At 50.7% G+C, this 26,269-nt stretch overlaps 10 protein-coding genes across 11 annotated transcripts; 1 reads left to right on the top strand and 9 right to left on the bottom strand.

Moving 5' to 3' along the window:
- Positions 1-19: 19 nt before the first annotated feature.
- Positions 20-4,279, bottom strand: TrAtP1_005469 (uncharacterized protein). Its single transcript, XM_014089298.2, has 4 exons — positions 2,825-4,279; positions 2,498-2,773; positions 667-2,432; positions 20-601 (listed from the first exon to the last, which is right to left on the bottom strand). Exons 1-4 carry the CDS (start codon positions 3,421-3,423, stop codon positions 246-248), a joined length of 2,997 nt encoding a protein of 998 aa, XP_013944773.1. The 5' UTR covers positions 3,424-4,279; the 3' UTR covers positions 20-245.
- A 38-nt stretch (positions 4,280-4,317) lies between these two features.
- TrAtP1_005470 (uncharacterized protein) lies at positions 4,318-8,006 on the bottom strand (the record flags this gene model as incomplete). The annotated part of the gene is made up of 5 exons (XM_066112721.1): positions 4,318-6,189; positions 6,271-6,880; positions 6,953-7,101; positions 7,291-7,325; positions 7,995-8,006. The coding sequence occupies 4 exons, from the start codon at positions 8,004-8,006 to the stop codon at positions 6,357-6,359; spliced, it is 720 nt and encodes a 239-aa protein (XP_065968806.1). The 3' UTR covers positions 4,318-6,189; positions 6,271-6,356.
- A 1,238-nt stretch (positions 8,007-9,244) lies between these two features.
- TrAtP1_005471 (uncharacterized protein) lies at positions 9,245-11,415 on the bottom strand. The gene is made up of 5 exons (XM_014089296.2): positions 10,725-11,415; positions 10,426-10,563; positions 10,019-10,310; positions 9,824-9,952; positions 9,245-9,756 (listed from the first exon to the last, which is right to left on the bottom strand). Exons 1-5 carry the CDS (start codon positions 10,773-10,775, stop codon positions 9,647-9,649), a joined length of 720 nt encoding a protein of 239 aa, XP_013944771.1. The 5' UTR covers positions 10,776-11,415; the 3' UTR covers positions 9,245-9,646.
- On the bottom strand, positions 11,415-15,299 carry TrAtP1_005472 (uncharacterized protein). Of its 2 annotated transcripts, XM_066112723.1 has the most exons (3): positions 14,896-15,299; positions 14,577-14,830; positions 11,415-14,291 (listed from the first exon to the last, which is right to left on the bottom strand). In XM_066112723.1, the coding sequence occupies exon 3, from the start codon at positions 14,049-14,051 to the stop codon at positions 12,366-12,368; it is 1,686 nt and encodes a 561-aa protein (XP_065968808.1). In that variant the 5' UTR covers positions 14,052-14,291; positions 14,577-14,830; positions 14,896-15,299; the 3' UTR covers positions 11,415-12,365. The 2 variants fall into 2 exon arrangements, with proteins under 2 accessions (XP_065968808.1, XP_065968807.1); XM_066112722.1 differs by having other exon boundaries at positions 11,415-14,830.
- Positions 15,300-15,963: 664 nt separating this feature from the next.
- Positions 15,964-17,088, bottom strand: TrAtP1_005473 (uncharacterized protein; the record flags this gene model as incomplete). Its single annotated transcript, XM_014089293.2, has 1 exon — positions 15,964-17,088. The coding sequence occupies one exon, from the start codon at positions 17,086-17,088 to the stop codon at positions 15,964-15,966; it is 1,125 nt and encodes a 374-aa protein (XP_013944768.2).
- A 965-nt stretch (positions 17,089-18,053) lies between these two features.
- Positions 18,054-18,550, bottom strand: TrAtP1_005474 (uncharacterized protein; the record flags this gene model as incomplete). The annotated part of the gene is made up of 2 exons (XM_014089292.2): positions 18,054-18,305; positions 18,365-18,550. The coding sequence occupies 2 exons, from the start codon at positions 18,548-18,550 to the stop codon at positions 18,054-18,056; spliced, it is 438 nt and encodes a 145-aa protein (XP_013944767.2).
- A 202-nt stretch (positions 18,551-18,752) lies between these two features.
- On the bottom strand, positions 18,753-18,962 carry TrAtP1_005475 (uncharacterized protein; the record flags this gene model as incomplete). The annotated part of the gene is made up of 1 exon (XM_066112724.1): positions 18,753-18,962. The coding sequence occupies one exon, from the start codon at positions 18,960-18,962 to the stop codon at positions 18,753-18,755; it is 210 nt and encodes a 69-aa protein (XP_065968809.1).
- Positions 18,963-20,690: 1,728 nt separating this feature from the next.
- On the bottom strand, positions 20,691-20,912 carry TrAtP1_005476 (uncharacterized protein; the record flags this gene model as incomplete). The annotated part of the gene is made up of 1 exon (XM_066112725.1): positions 20,691-20,912. The coding sequence occupies one exon, from the start codon at positions 20,910-20,912 to the stop codon at positions 20,691-20,693; it is 222 nt and encodes a 73-aa protein (XP_065968810.1).
- Positions 20,913-20,998: 86 nt separating this feature from the next.
- On the top strand, positions 20,999-21,331 carry TrAtP1_005477 (uncharacterized protein; the record flags this gene model as incomplete). The annotated part of the gene is made up of 1 exon (XM_066112726.1): positions 20,999-21,331. One exon carries the CDS (start codon positions 20,999-21,001, stop codon positions 21,329-21,331), a length of 333 nt encoding a protein of 110 aa, XP_065968811.1.
- Positions 21,332-23,249: 1,918 nt separating this feature from the next.
- TrAtP1_005478 (uncharacterized protein) lies at positions 23,250-25,893 on the bottom strand. Its single transcript, XM_066112727.1, has 4 exons — positions 25,009-25,893; positions 24,829-24,918; positions 24,653-24,772; positions 23,250-24,589 (listed from the first exon to the last, which is right to left on the bottom strand). Exons 1-4 carry the CDS (start codon positions 25,810-25,812, stop codon positions 24,569-24,571), a joined length of 1,035 nt encoding a protein of 344 aa, XP_065968812.1. The 5' UTR covers positions 25,813-25,893; the 3' UTR covers positions 23,250-24,568.
- Between the last annotated feature and the right edge of the window lie 376 nt (positions 25,894-26,269).

The raw sequence follows: 26,269 nt of genomic DNA on the forward strand, positions 1-26,269 counted from the left end.
GATTCAATAAAACGCGTCTCAAAGACAAAATCGTCATCAAGATTTTTAAAATTAGAAATCTGAACTATGTCCATCGTCTTCGATGGTAGCCCAACTAAACAATACTAGTAAAACGTAATAAAATGCCCAAGACGGCTTGTCTCCATATTCCGGTACCACATCCATAACTTTTTTAAGATTCCATGCACTCCAAAAGTCAACCAAATTCATCGCTCATTGTAGTTAGCATTAGACCGCCGCTTTACTTAGCTGGCCGTTCCGCTGTTAGCCCCATCCAAGCCGGGGAAATGCACGGGGTCCATGGCCATATACTCCAGGAGATCCAATCCGCCAACGTTGACACCCTCAGCAGTCATGGCAACAGAGCTGTTCTCCATGTTCTGGAAAAAGGCCGGGCCAGGAGGCAGATACCACATCTCGCTCCCAGCATTGTTCCATTCGTCAAACAAGTTGACGTCCATGTTAGCCGATGTGTTGTTTTCAGCCGCAGGGGTAGAGGGGCCAATTGATGACGCCCCATGGTACGGGAAGTTGCCACCAGAGATGTCAAAAGGCGTGGCAGAGATGTTGTTCGCCTCAGCAGTGGGAGTTGGTACTCGGTCTAAGAATGCTTCATATTAGTTTCTGGAAATTTCAACGTGATAGAAAAGGTATTTTTCAACTTACACTGTCCGTTGAGGCCATCTCTAAGCCTCTGCGCGTGGCTGCCCACCCAGTTTGCATTCTCTCCATTCTCTCCATTCTGCACTGGCGGTGCGCCACCAGCGCTGCCCGTCTCTGGAACAGGACTCTGTGCTTTCGCAGATGCCTGCGGCATCGGTGCTTGGATGAAGCGGTTCCGCAGACGGCTCGTCAAAGACTCCAACAAGTCGGCGAAGCGAATACCCAAGTGGACGTCGTCAACAATACAGTTGCGCAAAGCCTCCACGGTAGCATCCATCAAATCAATGCTCATCTTGACGTCGGAACGAGGAGCACCGAGGGCAAAAGTCTTGAGCAAAAACATGGCACCGCTGATGATGCGAAAGTATGTTCGTACAGGTGCGTGCTTGAGATAGCCACCGGGAAGCAGACCCTCAACAACCGTTCGGAGCAGATTCCGGCTTCCCTCCACGACCTCGCGCACATACTCCTGGTCATGGACAGTGAAACCTCCCAGCTGACCGAGAGGCAGCTTTCCGTAGTTGATCATTGTCTGAGGAGAAAGATGCATCGGCTGTACCCCGTTGCTAGTGTTACCCGCGTTACTAGTACACCGCTCGACTACAGCCTGTAATGACAGGGAGTTGATGTAAATCCGCACATATTCATACTCAATGGTAAGAATATGCCTGATATACTGCGGCAGGCGGAACAACTCAAATTCTCGGTACCAGTCCTTCAGAAGAGGCGTAAAGTCTCTGAGCAAGTCAACATACTTGCCCGACTGAATGATTTCCGTGGTGTGCTTGCGGGTTTTGAAAAGCTTCTCGTTGCCAAGATGCATGGCGTTGCTGATACCTGCCCAGCAATGGATGATTTGGTCATCGAGCTCGAGATCAGGGACGTAGTTGAAACCGTTTGCCAAAGAGGACGGATTCGTCGCAGGCGTGCTGCTGCTGTCGGTGGTCAAGGGCCTCTGACGAGCGACGGCCGGGTCAGCCTTTCTAAGGTGCTCTGGCGTCATGCTGGTCCAGCCCAGGCGTCCGGCAAGCTGGCTTGTGTAGATGAGCAGAAGTCGTTTGATGCGATTGGCACGTTGACGATAGACCTCATCTTTATACTCTGGTCGGGTGATGGCATCATCCTTGAGAAGCTCATCAATGTCATCAAAGACACCGAGCTCATACGCCAGTCCCATGGCAGTGCTAAGAAGCATCCAGCACATGCGATCGCTCCTCCATGCCGGCTCAAGCCAGCTCTCGATCCTCTTGCCGCCAATGCCTGGTCCGACTGTTCTGTGCAGCTCATCCTCAGATGCCATCAGCGGGGAAGCTTCGGCTATGGGGAGGACCAGCTCATCGGTAGCCTCATTTGGGGGAAAGTGCAGGGCACGAGGGTGCCACTCGGTCAGGATCAATAGCGACTCAATCGTGCCCAGCGTCCTCAAGCTGCCCTTGCGAAGTCCCCGCCAAGGCGCCGTGCTGCTTGTTTGGGACTCATCGGTGAGCATTGAAGTGGATGCAGATCCCGAGCCGCAGAAACCACCTCCAAAGGCTTCCTGTCCCCACAAACATCTCTCAATCATACCGCGCAAATACGTCCATAGCTGCTCGGGCACGGCGTGAGATCGACAAATGCCACCGGCGCCAGGAAGTTGGCAGTATCTTGAGGAGATTGTAAGCAAAGTGACTGTGAGAATAGGCTCTTCGGTCAAGAGTGTCAAGTGAGATGAAGGGTTGCTAAAGGTCGGAGGAGAAATCGGTGTAAGTGGAGAAAGGTATTTATAGTAGCTAGCAGGGAGAATAAAAGTCAGTTTCATCGCTTTGCAACAGATGTGATTAGAATTTCGGCTTACTAGTCAATGTACTCGATGGCTTCCTGCGCAGTGAACCATCCTGCACGTACAAAACGAAACCTTGACCAAGCTCTTAGGGCATCTTCATAGCCGGGCTGGGCGCTCAGAGTTGGTCGATCCAGATTAGGATCAACGGGCTGCTCTGGCCGGACAGACATGGACGGCCCTCTTGACCTGGCACGGTTGTTACGCTCGTCTGCAGCCTGAGCCTGTTGTGGCGGCCCTGCAGCAACCGAGGCCATGCTTGGCTGGCGCCTGTGTGTATCGGCAGCCGGGCTGGACTGGCCGTTAGCAGTACCCAAAGCAACCGAGGATGGCATGACAAACCTATCCGTCGCGGCCTTGTAGAGGAGGTCGAGAGCATCGTGAGGACCAAAGACGCCCTGCCTCATGACGGTCTGAGCCTCGAGGTTCTCCAGCGTCTGGTTGGAATCGCCATCGCCAAACTCGCCATCGCGCCGGCGGCCGTTGTCCTTGGAGCCATCGGGCCGTCGCAGCGGTTGAGACCGGCCAGTCGATCCTCCGGGCGTCAGCGGCGTGTCGCTGTATTGTCGCTTATCGAATCGTGAAAACGGAGGGCTGTCGGCGGCGTGGAGCTTCTTGCGGCCATTGCGGATGACATACTCGTCGGCGTCGCTGTCCTCCTCGTCCGTCTTTCGCTTGCGCCTGGTGGCACTGAAGTAGCAGTCCTTGCTCTCGCGACGGCAGCGCACGCACGGCGGATCGTGGGGGTTGTCAACGCTGCCGAGGTCGCATCGCACCTTGCGGCGGCGACATGGAATGCACGCCTGGTAGACGCGCTTGTGCTGCGAGTTCTGCGAGTTGCCCGCGGCGGCCGCGGCGGCCTGCTGCTGGGCCGAAGACTGCGCTGAAGCTGCCGTCGCAGTCGACTGGGCGGGACTCGCGTTGCTCGTGTATTGGGCCATTTCGTCTCTATTTCCGGGGTGCCCAGAAACCACCAACAAGGTGGTGAGATGTTGGGGCGGTTTGCGGCGGGATGGCGAGCGCCAGAGGCAGAGCGTAGGCCGAAGTCAAGCGAAAATCAAACGCTGGCGGGGGTCGCGCGCGCTGTCTCGGTGCACGCTTGGATGGCAAATCGAATCCAGTATAAAAGAAGGCAAGAAGAAGGAAAATCGAACCACCCTCTGCAGGTTAAAAGGCAAGCGAATCCGTCGACGGCCCTTTTCTTGCTTTTTACCTTGTTTTCCCTTTTTTTGCCGAATCTGCTCCCCTACTCCTTGGCTGCAGAAGAAAAGATAAGAAGAGAGGAGAGGAAGAAGCAGAGAAGAAAGTAGGTGGTTTGTAAGAGAAGAGGAGGAGACGGCCAATTGAAGTCAAGCGCAGACAAAAAGAAGACGTAACAGTAACAATTTTTTTTTTTTGCGACTTCTTTCCTCTCTCCTGTGCTTCGTTCCTTCCCCCGGAAAACTTTTAGCAGCAAGCACTACGGGTACTTTTTTTCCTCTGATCCAGAAGTACCTGCCTACCTACATGCTCAATCTAAAAAGGCCAGAACCCTTCCTTTGGGGGGGGGGGCCGTCGTCTCTCCTTCCCCTCTCTGATTATTTGTGTGCCAATGGTCTCCCAGACGGCTGCGCCTTCGCTTCTTGCCCGCCCCAGAAAAGCCAAAATAGCGATAAGGCCAGGCGGGAAAAGGCACGTTAGTGGGAATTTCTAGTGGAAGCCGCAGCACAGCAGCAGCGACGACGCAGCAGCTCTGGCCCCTCCTTCCACCCCGGACCCGCCCCAGTGCAGCAGCCAATAATCGCCGCCCAATCAAACGTGGCTATTAGCCAATAAGAGGCCCCCGTCCAGCCAATCGCAAGGCGCCAGACGCTGCATCCTGGGAGGTCACGTTGGCGGAAATGAAAAAATCCATTGACTCGTCCGCCACCTATCGCTACTGCGCAGGTACTTGCGCCAAGCTGGGAAGTACTTGTTTGTCATTAGCACCAGTCCCAGAGTCACGAGCCGTATAGTAAAGCAACGGTGCCGGTGGTCGAGGGATCGATCGCCAGAGCGCCACTGGCTGCCGGCGCACACCGAGAGTCTCAGGTACTTGCTTCCGCAGGCATGTGGCGTGTGAGCTGGCAATTGTTGGATGCAAGGGATGGGCGAGCTACGTGTTGCGTTGCGCGCCCAGGCATCCGCCATCAGCATCAGCATCAGCAATTGGTAGCGTCATGTGAATTGGATTATGCGTCTCACTGAAAACACCAAAAGTCAAAAAGTCAAAAGCACGTCACGCAAGCAAGGCTCTACTTCTGATATCCGGGTCAAAAGCTACTTACTGTACGATGAACTGCTACTACGGAGCTCCATGTGTCTCAACCTGCAGCTCAAATTGATCTTGGCACAAAAGTGCTATCGACTATAATAATAGTCCACCTGCCAAGCAACTTGACTTATATGTAACCCTCCTATATATGCCACCCCAAGACGATTCCATCCACAAAAGAGCATCTAGTGCAGGAACCACAACCAACAGAAAGAGGCCCGCTTACACTCTCCGCCTCTATATCACAGCGCATGCTTACAGCAGCTGCTCGTAAATGCACCCGAGGAACCCATCCGCCCCCATGTCCAATAAACGGCGGTCTGGTGAAAAAGAGAGGCTGCCCTGCCTAGTCCCTCCTGCAAGGGGACAGCCAAATGGTCACTTTCACTTTCACATGCCGGCTCGACTCTTCCGGTGGTGTAACTCCACGCCTGCACAAGTCATCATCTATCACAAACACTCACTGGAAAAGTCAAATAAATTATCCGCACTAATACAGCATTATTCACTTCCAACTAGCACTCATCGCCTTGTAGACTACCTGACAAGAAGTAAAAGCACCCATATATGCTCTCTTTTTATTTTATTTTTTTTCCTCCTCCAGCGATACAAATAGAGTCCGGCACGCCTCATAATAAAAAGGACCCGTTTTGATGGATCCTTCCGACAGCCTCATTTCACTAGAACCAGATAGTGATCCTCTTTGACGTTCCTCTCTGCTATCCACACTGCAGCTCCTGGGAGCAAGAAAAGAGCAAAGATGAGTAAGGACAAAGTATAAAAGAAAGAGAGAGGGGAGAGGGGAGTCTTTCAGGATCGAAAGAGTCGAGAGAGAGAGAACATTGCGTCTGCCATGGCTTTCAAACGGCTGTGTGCTTCATCAGGCAGATAGAATCGCAGTGAAGGAGCCTTCAAAAAAACACCCCAGGTGCAGATTCCTCCTTCGAAAAGACAAAGGCATGTAAAAAAGAGGAGTGGCAGAGTAGCAGAGTAGAATATTCTTTTGTGACAACCAAAAAAAAAAAAAAACAAGAATCGATTTCGCGAATTCGTGTTTTTTTTTAAGCAAATTCTTCTTTTTTTAAATGCCGGGCTTGTAGTCGTTCTCGCTCCCGCTTTCTCCCTCCAGTGGTGCCCTTTGCGTTACAAAATAAAACCACAATTACTTCCGTCGTATCGGTAGTTTCCTTTGCGCGTATTCTCATGATTGCTCCTTGCCGTGATAAGTGAAAAAAAAAAAAATTAAAAGGACCAAAAAAGGACAATGTGTAGCTCTCTCTCCCTCTCAAACTCAATCGACCATTGCCTCCAAGTGGTTATAGCTCGTATTCGGGTCGTCTATCCCAATAGCGCGGGCTGCTGCAACTTGGAGGCGCAACACACAGTTTCCTTAGGCAACAAGACCCTTTTTAGTCTACACATTGTAAAGCTGTCAGAAAATCGATTCCGTAGCCAGTAGCAATTACCAAATTAGGCTCCTTCATGGCTAACTCACCAGGTGCTCCCAGAGCTTCGTCGTCAACGCATCCGGCATGGTATATAGATCGATGGAAAATTCGCCAGCTTCAGACAAGTTACTCACTACAATTCCGAAAGAAAAGCATCAACACGGGGTGTGGACTTGTCCAAAGAAGAAGAGAAGAGATATTCAAAATTGGAAAGAAGATACACGCATGTTGAACATCTTTTGGGGGGACATGGCGGGAGGGACTCACCTTCAACATCACTCCGGATATAGGTCTCTGGTCCCTTGTTCTCATTAATCAACTGGATGACGCGCAGAAGATCCTCTTCCTCAAGCTTCTCCAGAGCCTCGGCGATCTTTTCGTAATCATACTTTTGGGCTCCCTTCTTGCTCACGAGGCCTTTCTTCTTGGGTCTGTCTTCGTCAGAGGGCAGAGGGCCGGTCTCGCGAAGCCGCTCTTGGAGTGCCTGGGAAGGGTTTTTAAACACAACCGTGTGCGTCACCTCGTACTTTTCCTGCTGGAAGTTGAGGTCGTGGATGATGGGAGCCAGCTTGGTCTTTTCGGTGGTGTAGAGATCGATGCCAATCTCAAACTCACCCCAACCCTCGTTGGAGCAGATGAAGGGGGGCTTGGTGAAGGCTGAACGTAGATGGCGTCAATAATGTCTCGGAATCGGGAACCGGTAGGCGTGGGAAGAAAGATGAGACTCACTCTGGGTGGGATTCTCGAATGTAGGGTGCAGGTTGTAGACAACCTTGGTGAAGACGTCGCCAGGCCGCTCATTGCCATCCTCATCTAGCAGAAAGAGCCGCAAGCTCCATTGCCGCATCGGAAACTCCTCCACGGGCGAAGGCTTGTCGCTGCAGCATCGGGTCAGAAAGGAGCCATAAGATGAGAGTGTAGCGAGATTTGAAACGTAAAAAGAAGGAAAAGCCAGTTCATCAAATAGTCTCTCCTCCGAACAATAACGCAAACAAGAGGCTGTATCTTGATGAAATGGGTTGTTGGCAGAAAAGGCGAGATACCGAGCACAGAAAAAAAATACTCACATGACGTGTTGGTCCGTAACGACCTTGACTTTCCTCTGCTCATCGTCAGTCTCAAGCCTCGCATGAATCGCCAGTTTCTTCGCAGCGCGCGGCGCTCCCCTGCGAATCGGTGCCATCGTAAAAAAAAAAACAATCAACAATAAAGAAATGATGGGCAAATTGAAATTCAGAGCGTGAATGGTGAATAGCAAAGTGACGGAAATATCAGTGCCGTTCAGGGATCGGAGAACGCGCTTCCGTGAGGCTCTTTTTTTTTGCGTTTTGTGCGTTGATGTGACTTCACACAGCGAAAGCTGAAAGAAGGCGTTGAGAGAAGAAGAGAAAGAAAAACAACATCGCGTAAACAAGAAAAGAGGCTTCCATCATCTTTTCTTAGTGAATAGGCAATCAATCCAGCCGGCTGGCAGACATTTGGCGAAACCCTCCCATCCAGCTGGCAGCTCCCGTCTTCCGTCATCTGCTTTTTTTTTCCGCAGCCTAGAGGCGTCCATTCGCCCAGTTTCCCTCTGCGTGTCTGCCAGCTGCCATCCAGCCGGCATGGATATATACACCTTTTCCCTTAATAAAAGAGAAGAAGAAAAAGACACCCAGTTGCTCCGATGAATTATATAAACGTTGTCCGAACAAGGCGTAAAAAGGAAACCGGAAAAAGCCGAATTGCAGGAAAGGAACAATGAATACGTGTGCGTGTGTAGTAGACTCACCTCGACCAACATATTGAAAATGTGTCCTAATTTTCTTCTCCTCCAAGAATTAAAAAAAAACCAATCTATACGGAGAAACAGTGAATTGGAAAAATGGTGGCAAAAATCCGAGCGGGAAAAAAAAAGGTAGGTAAGGATTTCAATAGTACAAGGAAAAAAGGGAATTAATTTTAGAACAAAAAAAAGCAAGCTCGCGGCTGCTGCTTTGGCTTGGGCGGCCCTTGTCCGGTCCTACACGGCGCTCAAGACAAAAAGGCAAACACGCAAGTAGAGCAAAGCAGAGACGCCAGCACCGGCCAACCGAGACCGGAAACGCGAAAAGAAGAGCGAGTTTGAAAAGGGGGCAGTGGAAAAGGCCTTGCTCCGAGCAAGAGGGGGGTTGTGCAGCGAATTGGTCTTGACACAGCAAATGATGAGAAAATGGTATCTTGAAGCAAATTGTCGCAAGCAGCGCAATAGGTAGATGCTGTCCGGTCGTAATAAGCAGAGCAGGTGAAGGGAGAAAGCGCCGTGTAAAGGAAAAAATGGCTGGGGGGGTTCAGTCACGTAAGAGTTGGCGGGAGGCTAGCTCTCACTGTGCTTCTGCCGTCTTCCACTTCAGCTCCAGGAAAAAAAAATCGGGTTCCACTCTCCTTTGAAATGGACAGAACAAGACAGCAGACGGAGAGACAAAGGGCAGAAACAGACGGGAACAAGTAGAGAAAAAAAAACATTTTTTTCCCAAGCTTTATGCCCGGTAGGAGCCCGGCTATCCGCCGCCATTCGGGGCTAAACGGTTGTCCCCCTTTGACTGAATACCTGCTCTGCTCCTGTCCATCTCCGTCTCGGCTGCTATGATTGTGTACTTTGCCCGTGCGCTGCGCCTTGGAGGCGGTCAGGGCCAGCAAAGAGGTACCACGTCATAGCGTCATGGACGCCAGATCGGACGGAATCTCGCTGAGCCTCTTTCCGCGCTAACCCTATAGCTGAGCCGGAAATGCACGCATCGTGGGATGCTTCTATTGTGGATGTTGCTATATAAATACTTGAATGCCATTTTATCGATGTTGCTGTTGCTTTTGCTTCCGTCACTTTGATTCAGGCAGTATGGCGCGTAAATACATTGACGTGTAGACGTAAATTGTGGGCTTCTCATGCCGCCATCATCACGGCCAACGCAGCTGTATACATCGATTTGCCATGCTCAACTACATACAGCGCTCGGTGCTCATTATTATTTACAAGGATACACAACATCACTGAACCATAATGCTATCTTCTGGTATCAACTTTTTATTTCTTTGCGTCAGGGTGCTCTACTATCAAATGCCATTATCTGCTAATCCCCCCCCAAGCCTTGCGCCACTTGGTGCTTACTTTCATCCGGGGGGGACCTCCTCCAGTCTTCATGAATCCAGATCGACTGCCTCTGTTTACATCAACTTCGTACAGGGGCCTCTTATATATCGATGTGCTGTATTGCGGAGTGTATTGTGTTGCGTTGCGTTGTATGTGTTGTGTGTTGTGGCGTGATGGGGCGTGGGATGGTGTCGTGGTGCTAGCATCTTTTCTGTTTAATCAACAGCCGATGCGAGGGGGAGGGGGAAAATTATGGTTCGAGAAGCGGCAAGCACTGGTTTCGGGTTATACAAGTCGGTCGAGAAAACTTCAACTTAAGCAGTCTTCTCCTCCTCCTTGGTCTCCTCCTCGCCGGCAGCGGCCTTGAAGAGGTGCTCGCTGTCCTTCTGGGCCTTCAGGAAGGCCTCCTTGAACTGGTTGGCATCTGCAGAAAAAGTGAAAAGTTCATGTTAGTGATTGTAAAATGCATCAGTCCAGCGGTCTTCACGTACTGTCAGAGTTGGCGAATCGAATAGCAAGGGTAACAGCCTCGGGCTCGCCCTCGCTGACATCAGCGGCAGCGTTCCACACCCAGCTGCGGTCGGAGCCAACGTTGGGGGACAGGGTGATTTCGGGGACAACTGCGCGCAAACATGTGTCAGTCAAGCTACGAACAAGGGTCAGGAACATGTGGGGAAACGACATACTGTAGTGGTTGGCGCAGACCTTGAGCGTCTTCTCTCGCCGCATAACCAGGCGGACCTTGTCATTCTCCTTGTGCTTGAGCAGCCTGACATCGCCAGTTCCTCGCTCCTTCCACTCGCCGGTGGAGGCGGGGGCATCCTCGCCATCCTTCTTGACGGCCTTGACGAACTTGAACAGCTTGGCGCGCATCTTGAAGAGCTGCTCCTCAGACTCCTCGTTGGTCTTGACGTCGACCTTCTCGGTCAGCTTGACGACGGGCTCGAAGTGAACGTCCTCGCTCTCGGGGGCCTCCTCCTGTACGACAGATATCCTCGTTAGCCTCGTCTCCTCTAATGCCCTGCTCTTATGCCATAAAGCATCTAGAGCCTTGTTTCTCCATCTCTCCCCCCTCTTGTATGATAGTGCTTACCTCATCGCCCTTGGCATCGCGCTGAGCCTTTGCGCTTCCAGAGTTGTCGCCACGGTCCTCGTCCTCCTTCTTCTCCTTCTTCTCACCACCGCCGAACATGGAGAAAACAGAGGAGGCGGTCACGGAGGCAGCAGGGGCCTAAGCAAAGCCGGCGGGTCAGTATATACAAAATGAACAAACGCAACGGGGTTCCCCCCTCCAGCATCGATATATCGTCAGACAGCGGACATGTCGCGCAGAAACCGACCGATCGATCGAACCTGGAGGGATGGAGAGAACCGCACGGAAAGTCGTCGCACCTCAGTGTTGGTCTGCTCGACCTTGGGCTCGGTGGCATCGGCGGAAGACATTTTGAATGTGTGTGTATGTCGAAAAATCTAGTCGAGAGAAGCAAGACGCAAAGATTAGTCGCCTGCCGTTGTAGCAAAAAGACAAGAATAGAATACGCGACGGGCTTTTTTTTTATTGTTGGAGAAGAAGAGCTGGCGGCGGGGCAAAAAAAGAGGGAGAACAAAAACAGCATGCAACTTGTTTCTCCACAAAACCTCTGCGCGCAACCTTCGTCGACGGACTCACCGAACAAGTAGGAAATATCGCTGATTATCTAGAGACAACAAAAAAGAGAGGCGTACTTTTTTTTTTTCTTCTTCCCTCGGGTCTGCCTAGCGGGACGGAGTTTATGGTTAAAAAAGGGCGAGTGGTGGTTGGTTTTGGTTTGGCGACAAAAGGAGGGGCTGTGTTTGGGCTGGAAAGTGGGAGTGGGAGTTTGCTTTTTTTGGCGCTGCCCCTCCAGTGGGTGGCGGGGGCCCTGTTGATTTTTTTTCTCTTGCTTCTATTGGGTTCTTGTAGCGCTGCACGTATTTTCTGCGGTGGGATACTTGGATTTGACGTGCTCTGAAGATCTGGGCGGCTAATAGCTGTAGGGCCCCTTTTTATGCACTTGCATGCAACTCATAGGTGCCTAGGCTGCTACTCCATATTAGTCTACAGCTATTCTCTGCAGCAATATACGGCATTGAGTACGAAGAGAATTAAATACAAATAATCTTTTCGTGAATAGCTGAGCAGCACGTGCTTCTCTGAGTGATTTAATGGCTCTCCAGCGAGTAACGTGGGAAATCACGGGAGATGGACCAGATTGATCAAGTGATCCCAATATGGCGTGAACAAGATGTATAGGAGCTAACGCTATCTTAGGACTACCTGCTATCTATTACCATGAAGACGTTCTACAGGTACTGTCTATAATTTGGCCTCGTCTACTTGGATCTGCCAGCAGCTGTTTTACGAGGCCCTTGAACAAGTCAAATACTGCACGTAGGTGTTGACAGCGTGGTTTGGTCATTACTCAATATTACAGTATTATTGATGTATGCGCGGACAAAGTCTGAGAGATAAAAAGCCGGATCCCTCATTAGTAGCAAAGAGATACACAAATGACGAGTTACACAATCACTGTAAACCAAGACGAAACACTCAACAGACATCCAGCCAAACACAGCAGTATATATATTTGCAAACCATACACATCCACAGTCACCCTCATTACCATTAAAAGCACCAAACGCCCAGGCAAATAAAGCAGCTTGTATATTTGCATTTGCCATACACATCGCACATATAATAGTAAAAGCCAACATCTCCCTTCACAAATCGAGTAAAGTAGCAATGGCCAAGTAAACAGACAACAAATAAAATAACAACAAACAAAAGAAAAAGCCCTATAAACTCCATCCCATTCCTGTTTCCTCCAATCCATACCTATTTCCTGCCTCATTTCAAAATAAAAGAGTTTTCATTAAATACATACCAAACCAAATCCTCGCGGATTCCATAACTCACAAGAAAAAAAAAGTAAAAAAGAAAGAAGGGAGATGATAAAATAGAGAAGAAGAAGAAGAGATACTGGCATAAAAACAAAAGATATATCCCATACCCCTTTATGCCGCGTTCTTGCAAGAATTCACATCTCCACACGCGAATTTGTTCTTCAACTTGGACCATTCGGACCAGAGCCGTGAAGCTGCTTCTATCGGCTTCTTAGGATCGTCCCTTTTTGCGTTCCTCATCTCTTCAGCAGCTGCGTGCTTCTCGGCCGAAAAAACCGCTGCCTTGCGCAGATATTCGTCATGCTCCTCTGCGCTGCCAAAGACCTGCAGCCACCAGAGCCTAGCTGAGAGCTGTGCGTCGATAAGTTGGAGGTGAAGCTGATTTTGTACATCTTCGACGGATGGCAGGTTTTCGAGAGCTTGCTGTGCAAAGTCATCAATCCTAGTGGTAAACTCCTCAGCGGCTTCTTCAAACTGGGCCTTGGCTGTCGATACGAGGTTGTCGAGATTCTGCTTGGCATCTGCAAAGGTGGCGCCAAATGTCTTTGATACAGTCTCAGTGACGGTTTGGCAGACGTTTTGACATGCCGAGTTGATGGACTGCTTGGCGTTCTCAATGCATCGCTCTGCCTCCTGGGCAGCAGCAGGCACGAGTCCGGACAGGTCATGGGCTAGGTGTTTGGTGCGTTCCAAGGCCTCTTCCATCAAGCCCTTACCAAAGTGGACCTTGACCACTTTGTGAATCTTGGGACGGCACTTGGCTTCGAGCACGAGGCTGACAACACCGTGGACCTCCTTCTTGGCAAACTGCAGGCGGAGGCCCTCGTCTACCATGGACATTGTAGTATCGACAATGTCATCTCCTCTCTTGACAGATACAGATAGACAGTCCTTGGCTAACCACGTCTTCTTAATACTCTTGGGGATGTGTATCAAGATATCGTTGTGCGCTTCGGCCGTGAAAGATACAGCAGGCTTCTTTGCGCCGAATATCCAATCGTCAGACTGTGGCTCACCAATAGGTACCAAAGCCACGCTGTTGGTGGAAGATGGGGTCGGTTGACTACTAGGAGTTGATAAAGATGAAGTGGTGAGATATGAAGTGGTGGTGATAGTTGCAGTGACGGGCGGTGGGGCTTGGACATTTGGTACAACTGGTTCGGATGGCGATTGGATGAAGATGGGAAGCGCCAAGAGCACAACCAAGACGAATGCGAAGCCGGGGAACCCTCCCCATGTTGCCTCTGCGAAATATTCCATTGCTTCGGTTTCGAATGGCCAAAATCCAGCCATCTTCTGTTTCCAAGACTTCTTCTTCTCGGGCTCAGCTGGGCCCGGTCTCTCAATCACCCGACTGGCCTCTGGAGTCGGGAAAGAAGGAGTCCCCAAGCTCTGCTGCGTGTATTCAAGCGATGAGTGAGAGTAAGCCTCATGCTCAAAGGGCGGAAAGGGCTCAAGCTTGGCAGTCTCATTTGTGAAATGCGACTCGGCCAGCACACTGTCTTCGTGGACAGACTCTTCGTCATCCTCTTCGTCTTCGGTATCATCACGGTCAGACGCTGCTGTGCTGGGCATGTCGGCCTCATCAACCGCAGACTCGGTCTCGTACGAGTCTTCTGTGCCCGCCAAGCTTTGGACATCGTCTGGGCGATGAATGTCGAGCGAGCCGATGGATTCGCTCATGGACCCGGTGTAGTTGTCGTCTTGAGACTCTTCGGTGTCGGTGTCGGTGCTCGAGATGAGCTCGTAGGTGGACTCGGACAGGCCGTTGTCCTCGGCGAGCGGAGCCAGATCCATGATGTTGGGATTGCTGCTCGATATCCAATTTGCAAGCTGCTTGTTGCCCTGCGGCCTGGGGAATCGGAGAGTGGGCTCTGAGGAGGCGAGGGTCGCGCCGGCTGTGGGCGAGGCGGCTGTCAGCGATGGCGAAAGGATCGAAGGCGGCGCTGGATAGGAAGCTGATGGCCTGTTAAGCCGAGGGAGCAGAGTATCGCGACGTCGAGGCTGCGGTGGCGGCGGGGATGGCGATGTATCAGGCTGTTCCATCACGAGGTGACTGCGGTCAGTCCAAGGACCATCTCACGCACCAAAGCGACGACTCGGCGGCAAGCCCATGAATCAAGCAGGCGGCGGGAATGTGAGTCTTTGCTGCAGTGGCAGCGGGGTGGACGTGAACGTGGTGAAGGTGAAGGCAGATGTGAATATGAAGGAGGGGAAGAAACGCCGCGGGGAGGGGCTTTTGGCCCGGAGGGTTTGATGGACGGAGGATGATACGAAAGTGAGGTCAGAGCCAACAGCAGCTTGCAAGACGAAACAACTAACCACAGTCCAGACGGAACAGAGCAGAAGAGGAGAAGAAGGCAGAAAAGATTCGAACGCGAGTTTATAAACCAGAGACGAGAATCATCCAGCCCTGGTCGCAGCACGAATCGGCCGGGTGAAGCTTGATGGTGCAGAGCCGTGCCAGTGACATACAAGGGTTCGGGGCCTCTTCTTTTTGAGGCTGAGTTGCTGCCTGCGGGCACCCGAGGCTGCCTGATGGCGGATGGGCCGCTGGAAGTTTAGCTGTCGAGCGCCTGTAGAGCATGCAGGTTAGCCGCTGAAGGCGGGACGGTGCAGTGGGGTTTCAAGCTAGAGGTACCCAGCACGGACGCTATGGTGAAGTTGAGACTTGTAACGGCAGCTGCGCGTGACCCCAACCTGAGGTATTATTGCTTGACGACGGCCGTGGAAAAGACGGAGAGAGATGGCAAAGATGGCGCGGCTCGGGGTGGGGAAGCTGATGGAGTTTGGAGCATCTGTCGAGACCCAGACGGTTTGATAGGATGCGGAAGATCAAGTCGGTGCGAGGCAGAGTCTCACGTGAAGATTATGCAGCCAGTTGAGGGGATTCTCTCGACCAGTCGGAGTGGCCAGCGTTGCGAAGAGCCATGCAGAACAAGGTTCCAAAAAGCGAGGCTTTATCTTCTCCGGACACGGCCAGTAATCTATGGCTTCTGTAGAACTCTACGCCAGCCAGGCTTTGCCTCTAAAGTCCAAATCTAGATAGAGGCTTGAATGGGATACTCGGACAATGGGGCTAGTACAGGCACGGCTTTGCAGAGTCTCCGTCACATGCAGGATGCGTTGAAGACGGATGTGGCAGACGAGCAGCTACAATAGTATTGGATACTTGATTATGGATTCAATACGCACCTACATCTGCAATAAACGTGCTTCAACTTGGAATCTACATCACAGCAGCCATGTCCCGCTTACACTCTCTTCTTGATATCGTCATCCTCCGTATCCAAGTGGATCCTCCCATTCCCGCCCTCCCGAGCTTCCTCGGCGGGTCCTGTGGGGATCCCGTAAAAGAGCATATCCAGAGTTAGCCCCAAGATGGAAACTTATAGATGGCCTAGATCGGAGTCGATGGGTACAAGTAGATTCCTTTGATAGAGGTAGATCTCTCTGATAGAAGTGGATTGCACTAATAGAAGTAGATCTCCTTGATAAAATATTGATAAAAGTACATCTCCTTGATAAGAATAGATTCTTTTGGCCAAGTCATCAAGCACTGCCCAAGTACATACTGGTTCAACGCCGCTCTACATGCACATATCCATCATCGTCAACCAGCCCAGCTTCATCTTGCAACGCATCTCCCGGCGGCCGTTCCCATTCAATCACCGCTCTCCCCGCCTCTCGCTCCCTAGCCCGTGAGCAGTCATACGTACCGCCCACCGCATAAGAAGCCCCCCGATTCGTCCCTCTCCCAAACCGTCTGCTCATACGGAAACTCTGGCCAATCGATGCATTCACGGGCTTCAATATGAACGGCCCGCCTTTGCCTCGTCCACTCCTCAAGGACTGACCGATAAGCTGACACTGGGTGATCGAGCATCATGCCCGGAGCTGGCACCCATTCCTCAAGCTCCGTAACAGCAGCAGCTTTGGATATTTTCTCTGTATAATGGGTATTTTGTAAGCTTTTGTCGCCAGTAATTATGCTGTAAACAGTCAATATGACCAGTGCCATTTCTTGTCCCGAGATGTCGAAAACAAGTAGATAAACAGGACCAGCTATTTGGCGGGCGAAGTTGAAGTTTATTAGTAGCAAGTTATCTGTGTCGGGATCGATAAGAAGATGTCGGGGAATAATATTGTCATGAATGACTCCATATCTCAGATTTAAATCATCCACGGCCTGAATGAGCTGCTTGAGCCACTTGAGTTTGAATCCTCGTGACGCATCATCTTCCAGCGAGCCACCAGGTATATAAGGCGTTGTAAAGCCAACAATCTGACCGCGTATCTCGTCGACCACAATTTTATCAATAGGAACAATATTCGGATGGTGGGAAAGCCGTATCCAAACATTCAACTCTGTCCAAAACCGCCAAGAATCTTGAACGATGAGCGCATACTTGAAGACGACTCTTTTTGCTTCTTCTCCAGTGCCGTATGAAACAAGATCAACGCCCCAGGCCATGCGAGACAATTCATACAGCTCAGTTCGGATTACAGTTTCCACACCACTCAACGGCTTCTCAAGCTGGAGATGCTCCATCTCAAACCGCCAGATAACGATCCACGGATCGTCTTTTGGATCCGTAGAAACTCGAAGTAGGTCACCGCTCTCAGACATGTGGATCTTATAGGTGTCGAGCGGGAGAGTTTTGATGTGCTTTTTGAAATGCGCAACAACTTGGGCTGGGTCTTCTTGATACTCTGCATCTGTGACGAGGGACATCATCCGGCGTCGATCCCAGTCCATTATCTGCCAAATGACTGGTCCGCCAATCTCAATCAAGCAGCCAAGGAAGCAGTATTTGTCGATATCCTTTAGCATTGTGTCATTTGGTGTATGTGGCAGATGGGTGAGAATCGATGTATAGAAAATCATTGCATGGATCAAGACAAAAGACCTCATTCTCTCTTCTTGAGCAAATATCCGCAAGTTAGAGTTCAGGTTGGCTGGAAATGGCAAAATTTATAATCTAGCACCAGGTGCAGCTACATGGCGAGTAGGAATCTCTGTCTGCAACGTTAAATCACAACATTCACCAAAATGAGAAAAAAAAATCATGTAGAATATTTCATATTGGAGCCGATATCATTCGGCACTTATACACACCCAGCCCCAGGCACCTAACTGCCTGTTTACAAATAAAAATATGTCATGAAAAACACCCTCCGGTCATGTATCCCAAACAAAAAAAAAAATAAAAAAAAATAAAGGGAACGTTAAAAGGCAAAAAAACCGTTCCGACATTCCGACATTATACGTGTGTCGCTTCCCATCTAGTAGTAGTAATACTTTTGTATATCCCCTTCCCCGTATCTCCACAAACTCCGTATGAATGACAAGAAACAAGGCAAAAATAAAGCCGAAATGCAGACCAGGCAGCAGGCGCTCCAGGTACAGGGATTAGGTCATGTGTTGGGCGAGGGTCGAGTCAAACAAGCCCAGGCCGGAAAAAAACCAAGGGTCAAGGAAAAAATCCCACCTCAGGTCCGTAATCCCAGTAGCCAAGAGAGAATTCGAAGAAGTGGGGTATCTTCACACAAAAAAGTGTTGTAGCACGGATGTTGTTGCCGGCAGCGGCGGCTGCTGGTTCCAGGGAGGCTGAGATAATAGACTGTGGTTTTCCAAAGGATTTTCCAAAGGATGGTGCTATCCAATTGTAAATGCATCTGGTTGGTCAAGCCCGAAGCAAGGTCATCTGTTTAATATGGTGTACAGAGGAGGAAGAGGAAGCGAGGTGTTAATGATTTATAGAGCGAGCAAGTTATTTTGATTGCAGATTTTTTTTTTCATGATAGCACGCCGTGCTTCTTGAGCACCTTTTGCAGGGACTCGGGGCCAAAGTGCTCGTCATCTGGCATCATCTCAATAATGCCAGTGAGGTTGGCGAACAGGTCGCCCTGGTTTCGGTAGGCCAGGATAGCGGGCACGGCAGCATTGTCGAATTCAATGTCTTCGTAGTGGACCTTGACGAAATGAGCCGACGGGTTTGCCTTGACCAAGGGCATCAGCACTGATTCGATGGCTGATGAGACTTCGCTCTGGACAAGTAGTGTTAGAATGCGGTTCGCGTAGAGGATCAAGTAGAATGAGCTCTTACCTCGTGATCATAGACAAAGACAACAACAGTAGTGTCTCTGTTCACCTTCTCAATGGCGTCCAGATAGCCTAGGGCATCCACCTCATCCATGCGGCCGTAGATGCGGGTGCTGGGGCTTGTCCGTCTGGCGCGGACGGATTGTCCGGATTCATTCTCAAGCTCTTGCCTCCGCGCTTCCCGCCACATGCTCAGGAACTCCTCTTCATCCTCGTCATCACCGCCGCTGAATATGGCCTCCTCGCTCTCGCTCTCGCTCTTGTTGCTGCGTGGGGAGCCAAAGACGCTCTTGCGAACGGACTGCGCGCGGGCCCTCCACTTTGTCTTGCGGGCAGATTCATAGCTTCTGGCGTCGGCAATGACGCCCTTGACGCCGGTAGAGCGGCCGTTGTCAAAAGACACGGGGGGGCAGCTTGAACTCGGTGGCGGCGGTAGGCATTCTCATTGCCTCGTCGATCCTGGCGTTGCGGTATTGTTCTTCTTCAGAGAGATCGGATCCGTGCTGGGAGTCGACGTCGTCACGATCTTCAGGGTGGACAGTTTCACGATGGGCGTTGTTGGCGACAAGCTTGTCGAATTCGTCTTGGGCTTCAGTGGTCATGGTGGGCTAGAAGGGCTCGTCTCACGAGCGGGAGGCTGCGGGTAGTTATATAGATGGACAGAAGAGTGGTGTTGAGGTGTCGTTGTAGTTGCAAGCTCCAGCTGGCAGACAATGCGAGGTGTGCAGCAAGAGATGTAGTGTCTGTCAAGAAGATGTGTGAGGGAGGGGGCGTGTGGGCTGTCGTTTATGCCGTCGACTGGCCCTCGGGCAGCGTTTCTAGAAGAAGCGGAGCTGGGCGGCAAGGGTGTGAGACGATTGAGCTGGTGAAGCCTCTGGTCTGTTGAATTCGTGGATTGGGCTGCAGTGGGTTTCGCGCGATTGGCACCAGGGACGAGGGACGCTCGGATCGAGAGACTGAAGAGGGCAGAATCGTCGGCGAGAGCGAGAGAGAGTTGGCGAGATGGCAAACGGGGGCCCCTGGAGAAGTCGCACGCCCCCCTTTTTTGATGCGTCGAGCCGTTTCAGCAGGCAGATCAGGGCATGTCAACGGCCAGGGGGAGGCTTGAGGACAGGCGGTAGTTTCATGAGCGAAGAAAATGATGACGGGCTGGAGACGATGCGAGCCCGTGATTGGCGGGAGCTGGAGCAAGGTGGGTAAAAGATGGACAGGGCCAAAGTGGCGCGCGGGGCTGTGGCGCACGATGCGGTACGTCGTCGAGATACAATGGGCCGGCTTCACGTTATATTGTGGCTTTGCTGTTAGAAGGTGTTTTCTGCAGCGCCAGATCAGATCCGATCACCGCTGCTGACGCAACGCAGCCAACTTTGCTCTGGAGCTGATGCCAATCTCTGCTGATCAGCTGAAGGGCAGTTAATATCTATGAAGCAGAGACTGTCCAGCCGCATTGCCTGATGCTACATGGCGACCTGCACCAGCAGTATTCGTACTAGCACAACGCCCAGATTCCTACCTCGCTAACGACGTGAAATAAATCACAGGCAATACTCTGCTTCGCGTGGAAACGTCGATACGACGTTGACGAGGCTGAGGCCCGGTCCAAACGCCCATAATTTGAGCCCAGGGGTCGTGGCCTTGTTCTTCGTCTTGGGCTGCAATGCAGTCATGCCAGCGGGCAGGTGTAAGTGGCGCCAGCAAAGCAAAGCACGACAGATGCATGGACAGCAATGAATCCAGCGGTCCTGCTGCGGGCCCCAGGAACTGACTGCTCAGCTTTTCAATTTCGTCTTTTGAACTCCATCTCGGACCAGACCCCCAAAGAAAGACAGAGAGACAGCAAAAGCTGGGGTGATGGGCCTGTGTGGTTCCTCTGCCTCGGACCACCGACGCTAGCAAAAACGAGCGACTGATGGCTGAGCCCTTGCATCAGCTCTAATTCACGAGCACACGACGAAGATGTCATTCTGGCCAGGCGAGAGCGGCTCTTCTCAACGCCCACCGAGTCACACACGTGGTGAGAGGTCGGATCTGTGACAAGCCTGCTCCACCACCATTGCACCCAGGGAGATGACAATTCTCCGCTCGATTCATGCAGCCCAGGTGCGGCTGATTGGATACGCCGTTTGCAAGCGCTTGGCCCTCTCCCCCGCAATGGCGAGCGTTGTGAATGCTACACATCATTTTCTATTCATAGGGCAGGACGAGAGGCGTTGCCAATATCAAGTCTGCCGGGCGTCGGGCTGGGCCGGCCTTTATGCGCATTGTCCAGACGATTCGCTCGTGTCCAATTACTGCAAGGCGTGTTCAGGTCGGCCAGACGAAGGAAATACCTACTTGTAGTAAAAGGCTTCGATAGCCAAGAAGACGGTGAAGACAGGGGGCTTTACACGACGACACATGGCATGGCTGACGTGGATGAGTCGGGATGAGGGCATCGTGAGCAGTGCACGGCCATGTTTCCTTTCCAGAAGGGTAAGCTGATGGCCACGCTGCAGGATGCCGAAGGCCTGGTTGTTCTCTGAGCTGGCAGTGCCGTCTCTCTCGTCCACCATGTACTTGTAGCTGCCTTGCCTCTGCTACAGATCCAACGACAGAGCAGTCTCCAAGAGCCGACATCCGAACTTCGTACTCGCGTCTCATGCCCGGCTCAGTCTCGTCCGGTCTGTCCTCACCGCCATGTCCATCTCCAAAGCCCTTCATCCCACTGCCGAGCCCGCTTCCAGTCCCAGTCCCAGCCCTAGCAGACAATGGCATTAGCAGTTCTCGGCAATACAGCCGTGTCAGGCGAGACGCCAAGGTGAAGAAGGAATCAAGTCACGGCGTCTCATCTGACATGCTTAATCCATGGTGTGCACAGACTATCCCGCATCAGGCATGGCCCATTCATGCTGCTTGTTTCAGGAGCTGTTTCATCCTTCATGTGCGCAGATCGGGAAAATGGGACAAGAGAGCAGGGCCTGCTTTATATTAAACCACCCTTGTAAATACGATTCCTTGTCGGCTGGGTGCGCACGGCAATTCTTTGCGGCCCTGCCATTGGCTTGAATCACACAATGGCCTTGTCTTTCAACAAATTAGCAGAGGAATAGTAAGCCAAAATATCTCAAGCGATGTGGCGCAGATTGCCAAGTCCTGCGTTATCTGAAGAGGCGGCCAGCAAACAATGTGTAATCATCAAACGGTGAGATTTTGCGATTGAGGGCGCCGGATACGAGCTGAGGTGCGGCTGAGCGATACGGTGATGACGAGTATCTGGCAGTGCGGTTGAATACACGTATACGGCACATCAGATAACGCGTTGGCCAAGGATTTACACATCGTGCCATGCATGCTGGTTCTATTTTTGCAAACCTTGTCTCTCAAGACGTCCCTAGTACTTGAGTTCGCCTCTCGGCGACTACCGTCATGTAGCTGCAAACACCCGTTTGCGTTACATCCTGCTGATTGCTGCCACCCTACCTTTATGCAATCATTTTATTCTCTGTCCAATTCCTTTGCTAGTCATATCCTTCATATCCCCATTAGCATTTGGACCTTCTCGAAGGTCCTTGTGGTTCTAGGCCTCTCCGCAATCCCGCACCAGCTCCCTCATCATGACACCACCAGTACCACAAAAACAAACAAGCGTGATATGCAAGCACCATCCTTTTCTAGAACAAAGAAATAGAAGCAGGTTAAGAATCGCTACATGGCATGACCGATTTGCTAGCTGCTTGATTCACTCCCGCTACCGGAGTTGCCGTGCCACCGTTTCTAGAACGGCGTCTCGAGCCAAAACTTACACGGGCCATGTCCATTTCTTCCAGCTCTCCACGTTACAGCTGCTAGAAGCCGCTCTTTTTTTGCTCTTTGATGACGGAGGATCCTGTCACAGATGACGCTACCATTTTTAGACAGCCGTAGTGGCTGTTGCTCTTGATACTTTGGGGCTGCTACATCATTGTAAAGTCCAAAATAAAACACAGACCATGCGCTGGCGAGAATGTTACAAAATCGCATCCCAATGTCTGTCACCATGACACGCAGCGCTTCATTGCTGGGTCCACTAATTCATCGTCATCTTTTCATGGAAAAATATGAATAAGCTTAATAGTGGAAGTTGATATATTTATTTAGGCTCTAGCCGTCTTACTTTGTTCCAAAACGAAGAGCCGCGTTTAATCCATCGTCAAGCTAACCTGCAGCCTACCAAAAAGGAGAAAAAGAAAAGCCATCTTCGCAGCAACATCAGTGTTTAACATGTCTGCATCTTTTGATCTCATCAGACGATTTCCTATACGTGAGTAATACCAATGACATAAGCAGTCCTCTAGGCCTTATTTATTCACAGACGAATTGCTACTAATAGCGAGCAACATTTGCCATGAATGACGTAAAAACGAAATTTGGGCCGGTTTTATGCTCTTCCTTTGCAAGGAATTTTATTCCTTCTTATTTATAAATTCACTCACATTCCTAGGTGAAATTGTCTTGACTTTATTGAAACCTATACATGGGGGGGCAAATACTGCCTGAGAAGCATGAGAAGGGTTGCTGAATCACCCAATCGATCGCGCCTTTCTCTTCGCTTTCTGCAACCAGGGATCAGAAGCCTAGTTTTTACTGTATCCTTTCGCCAACTGTCAATAAAAGAAGGTGAAGAAAATGTGATTGAATTGAATCTTCAGTAGTTTCTGGAAGCTTTTTGCGAATACTCGTAAGAAATAAAAAGGGCTGTTGAACCTTTCAACAAGCGGCCCTCTTTGAATACTTCAAGATCAGAAATCCTGCTTTTCGTGTCCTTAAAACAAATGGACCATAAGCGGGATTAATGTTACCAGCAGTAAATACTCACCACGTTTTGACTTCTTTGCAAACTACATGTATAGAGTGACAGGTAAAACCATCTCGCATGTATAGCAAAAGACAATGAAAAGGATATAGACCATATATCTCACTCTTTCAACAAATAAAGCAACATGTATCAAAAAAGAGTAACTAAAAAAAAAGAGTACAACCCGTAATTTTACCTATAACAGAATGCAAGATAAAGAAGAGAAAAAGAAAAAGAAAGCCAGACAAAGCCTCCTCCCAAGGGTATTGTATCCCTTCCAACAAACTCATTCTAAAACACCCATCACCGCAAACAACACGTCTCTCTCCCTGTGCTGTCTTGTTTCTCGCGCGTCTCTTCCTCGTTTTATATGTGCTTTTGCATTTTCTTTTTTTGCATGTGCCAAGTCATTATATATATCCCAAATGAAAAAAAAAAAAACGGAGGAGCTCAAGGAGAAAGATAAAAAAGGAAAAAGCGGCCCGGTCTTGTTGAATCATCGTACTGTATTATCTGGAAGCTTTTTGAACTTGTGCTCCTCCTTTGTTATAAGCCAACCAACTAAAAAACCCACCAACATCCCATTTCCCATCGCTATAATCCCCCCCCTCCCTTCCCCTTCTTCCAAGTGAAATCCTCCGCCCTCCTCTCTCTCTCTCTCCCATCTCTAATCTCCAGGTTTTTTTCTTCTTCTTTTTGGGTTCTCATGAGCTCTGTTATTATGCGTTGTCCTTCTAAGAAAAAAGAAAACAAAACAAACAAACATGTAAACTCGCTCGACCGCGGCATATTAAAAAGGTGGAGAAAAAAACACCGCAGAAGCAGAGCTAGAGAACACACAGACACAAAAAAGGAAAAAAACCTAGAGGACAATAGAAGAAGAAGAAAAAATAAACCATCAAGTAATACACTCCGCCCGTCGCCAACGACCCAGAAGCTTATCGGGAAAATGAAAAACGCAGAAACTTGTGCAAATAATTTTTGGGGGATCAGAGGCGGGAAACGGAAAAAAAAGAGTAAAAAAGAAAAAAACAAAATAGTGAGAGATCAAGGGAACTTGTGGAAGCAAAAGGTATCAAGTCGGCCGGTTTTCCTTTTTTTCCCGACTGCCTGCCGAAAGAAGTGGGTTGAGATGCCTCCACGAAACATGGAAGTGCTGCTCATGCATCGGCCAAAAAATAAATAAATAATGATAAAAAAGTAAATGGTGTAAGTAGGGCACGTTTCGTCACTTCGTCCTGCGTACGCCAGTATTCGCAAGCCTGATATGCGTGTGGTCGGGTGTCCGAAATTGGCGGGTAATATAGTCGTTGAATGCGGATGGTTGAAGAAGTCATGGGAGAGACTTGAATCGGCATATGCGTGAAAGCCCGTCTGTGTCATAGGTTAGGCATTTTAGTAGGCCCAAACCTTGAGCTGTAGAAGGAGTTAGCGGTCAGTCTCAGACAGGAATTCGGTTTACGGGCTGTTGAAACATACCAGAGAGTCCCATGAACCTGTGCACAAGCTGATGCCGTCGTTGCTCACGCCCAAGCAGCTCACGCGGTTCTCGTGGCCCACCAGTGAGCCAACCTTTTCGCCTCGTGTAATATCCCAGACCTAGTTGCCGAGAGTTAGCGTCAGATGCATCATTATTAATCTCATGCGTGGCTTACCTTGCACTCAAAGTCGTCATAACCAGCGAAGAGCAGACGTCCAGAGACAGATGTGGCGACGGATGTGATACCGCAGAGAATGGATTCAGACTAAGTTGGCACGTTAGCATCTTTGATCATGTTCTTTCCTCAAGACTCTCTGTTGAAGGTTTGAATGAAAAGGCGGTAAGCTTGACATACTCCATAGAGGTTCAATTCACGATCGGCACGGATATCAAACAGTCGGCAGGTGGCGTCGTCGGATCCGGTGACGAAAGAGTGGCCATCGGGGAAGAACTGGATGGCGTTGATGTCGGACTCGTGGCCGGCAAAAGTCTGGACCGCCTTTCCGGCACGGATATCCCAGAGCTTGGCGAACGCGTCGCAGGCACCGGAAATGAAGGTGTTCTGGTTGGTGGGATTCAGGCTGATGCTCATGACATCGCCGAGATGGTCGGCAAACTCGGTGACCTTTTGGCCCGTCTCAATGTCCCATTTCATGCAGGTCATGTCACCCGACGAGGTGAGGATGCTGCGGTCGTTGATGAATCGACAGCAAGAGAGATAGCCGGCGTGACCGGATAGCTCCCTGGCCACCCGCGTAGGGCCGTCGCGCTGCTGGTTCAAGTTGTAGATGGAGCAGATGTTGTCGAGACCACCGCAGGCAACAAAGTTGCCGCTGGGGGCGTAGGCGCAGGTCATGACCCATGATGATCGCAGGGGGATGGCGTGGACTTTGTTGGTGGTGTAGGCGTCCCAGATGATGAGCTTTCCGTCCTGCGAGGCGGAAACGAGGTGTCGTCGGTCGGTGGACCAGTGCATGGCGTAGATCTTGGCCAGATGGCCCTTGAGCGTTCGCTTCGACCGCATGAGCTGGTTCTTGGGGACGGACTCGTGAGCCTGCTGGGCGACAGCCCGGACTAGAATCGAGAGCGTTAGCAACTGCGGCAACTTTTCTTCTTTGGATTTTACGCATGGTGAGACAGATTCGCAGCCACCCGCCATGGCGATTGCACGGCCAGCGAAAATCCCAGAGAAACAACGCAGAAGACACAAAACATACGTGTGGTATCGGCCAGCTCATCCTTCTTTCGCTTGATCCTATCCTTCAGCGTCTCGGCCTCGCGACGCGCTTGCTGGATGCGCGCCTGCATCGCCTCGGGCGACACATCGTTGGGCTGCGAATTCATGACGGCGGGATCGGGCGTGAGCGGGCGAAAAAAAAAAAGGGCAGTCGAGCAGCAGGCGAAAAGGCGATTCTCTCTGCACGGATTGTTGGCGGATTCGCTCGTCGGGGGGGGGAATTGAATTGACGAACTTGGGATTGTGGAGAGCGGAGGGAGAGGAGAAGAAAGAATGCGCTGGGCTTTGGGGGTTTGGGGGGGGAAGAGAACTGAACTGAGCTACAGCAACGTTAGCTCCTATCCCAGGGGGGGTTGGGCTAGCTTGGCTGGGGCCCGGC

Source organism: Trichoderma atroviride, chromosome 3 (genome assembly GCF_020647795.1).
Source record: "Trichoderma atroviride chromosome 3, complete sequence".
Taxonomy (NCBI): Eukaryota; Fungi; Ascomycota; class Sordariomycetes; order Hypocreales; family Hypocreaceae; genus Trichoderma; species Trichoderma atroviride.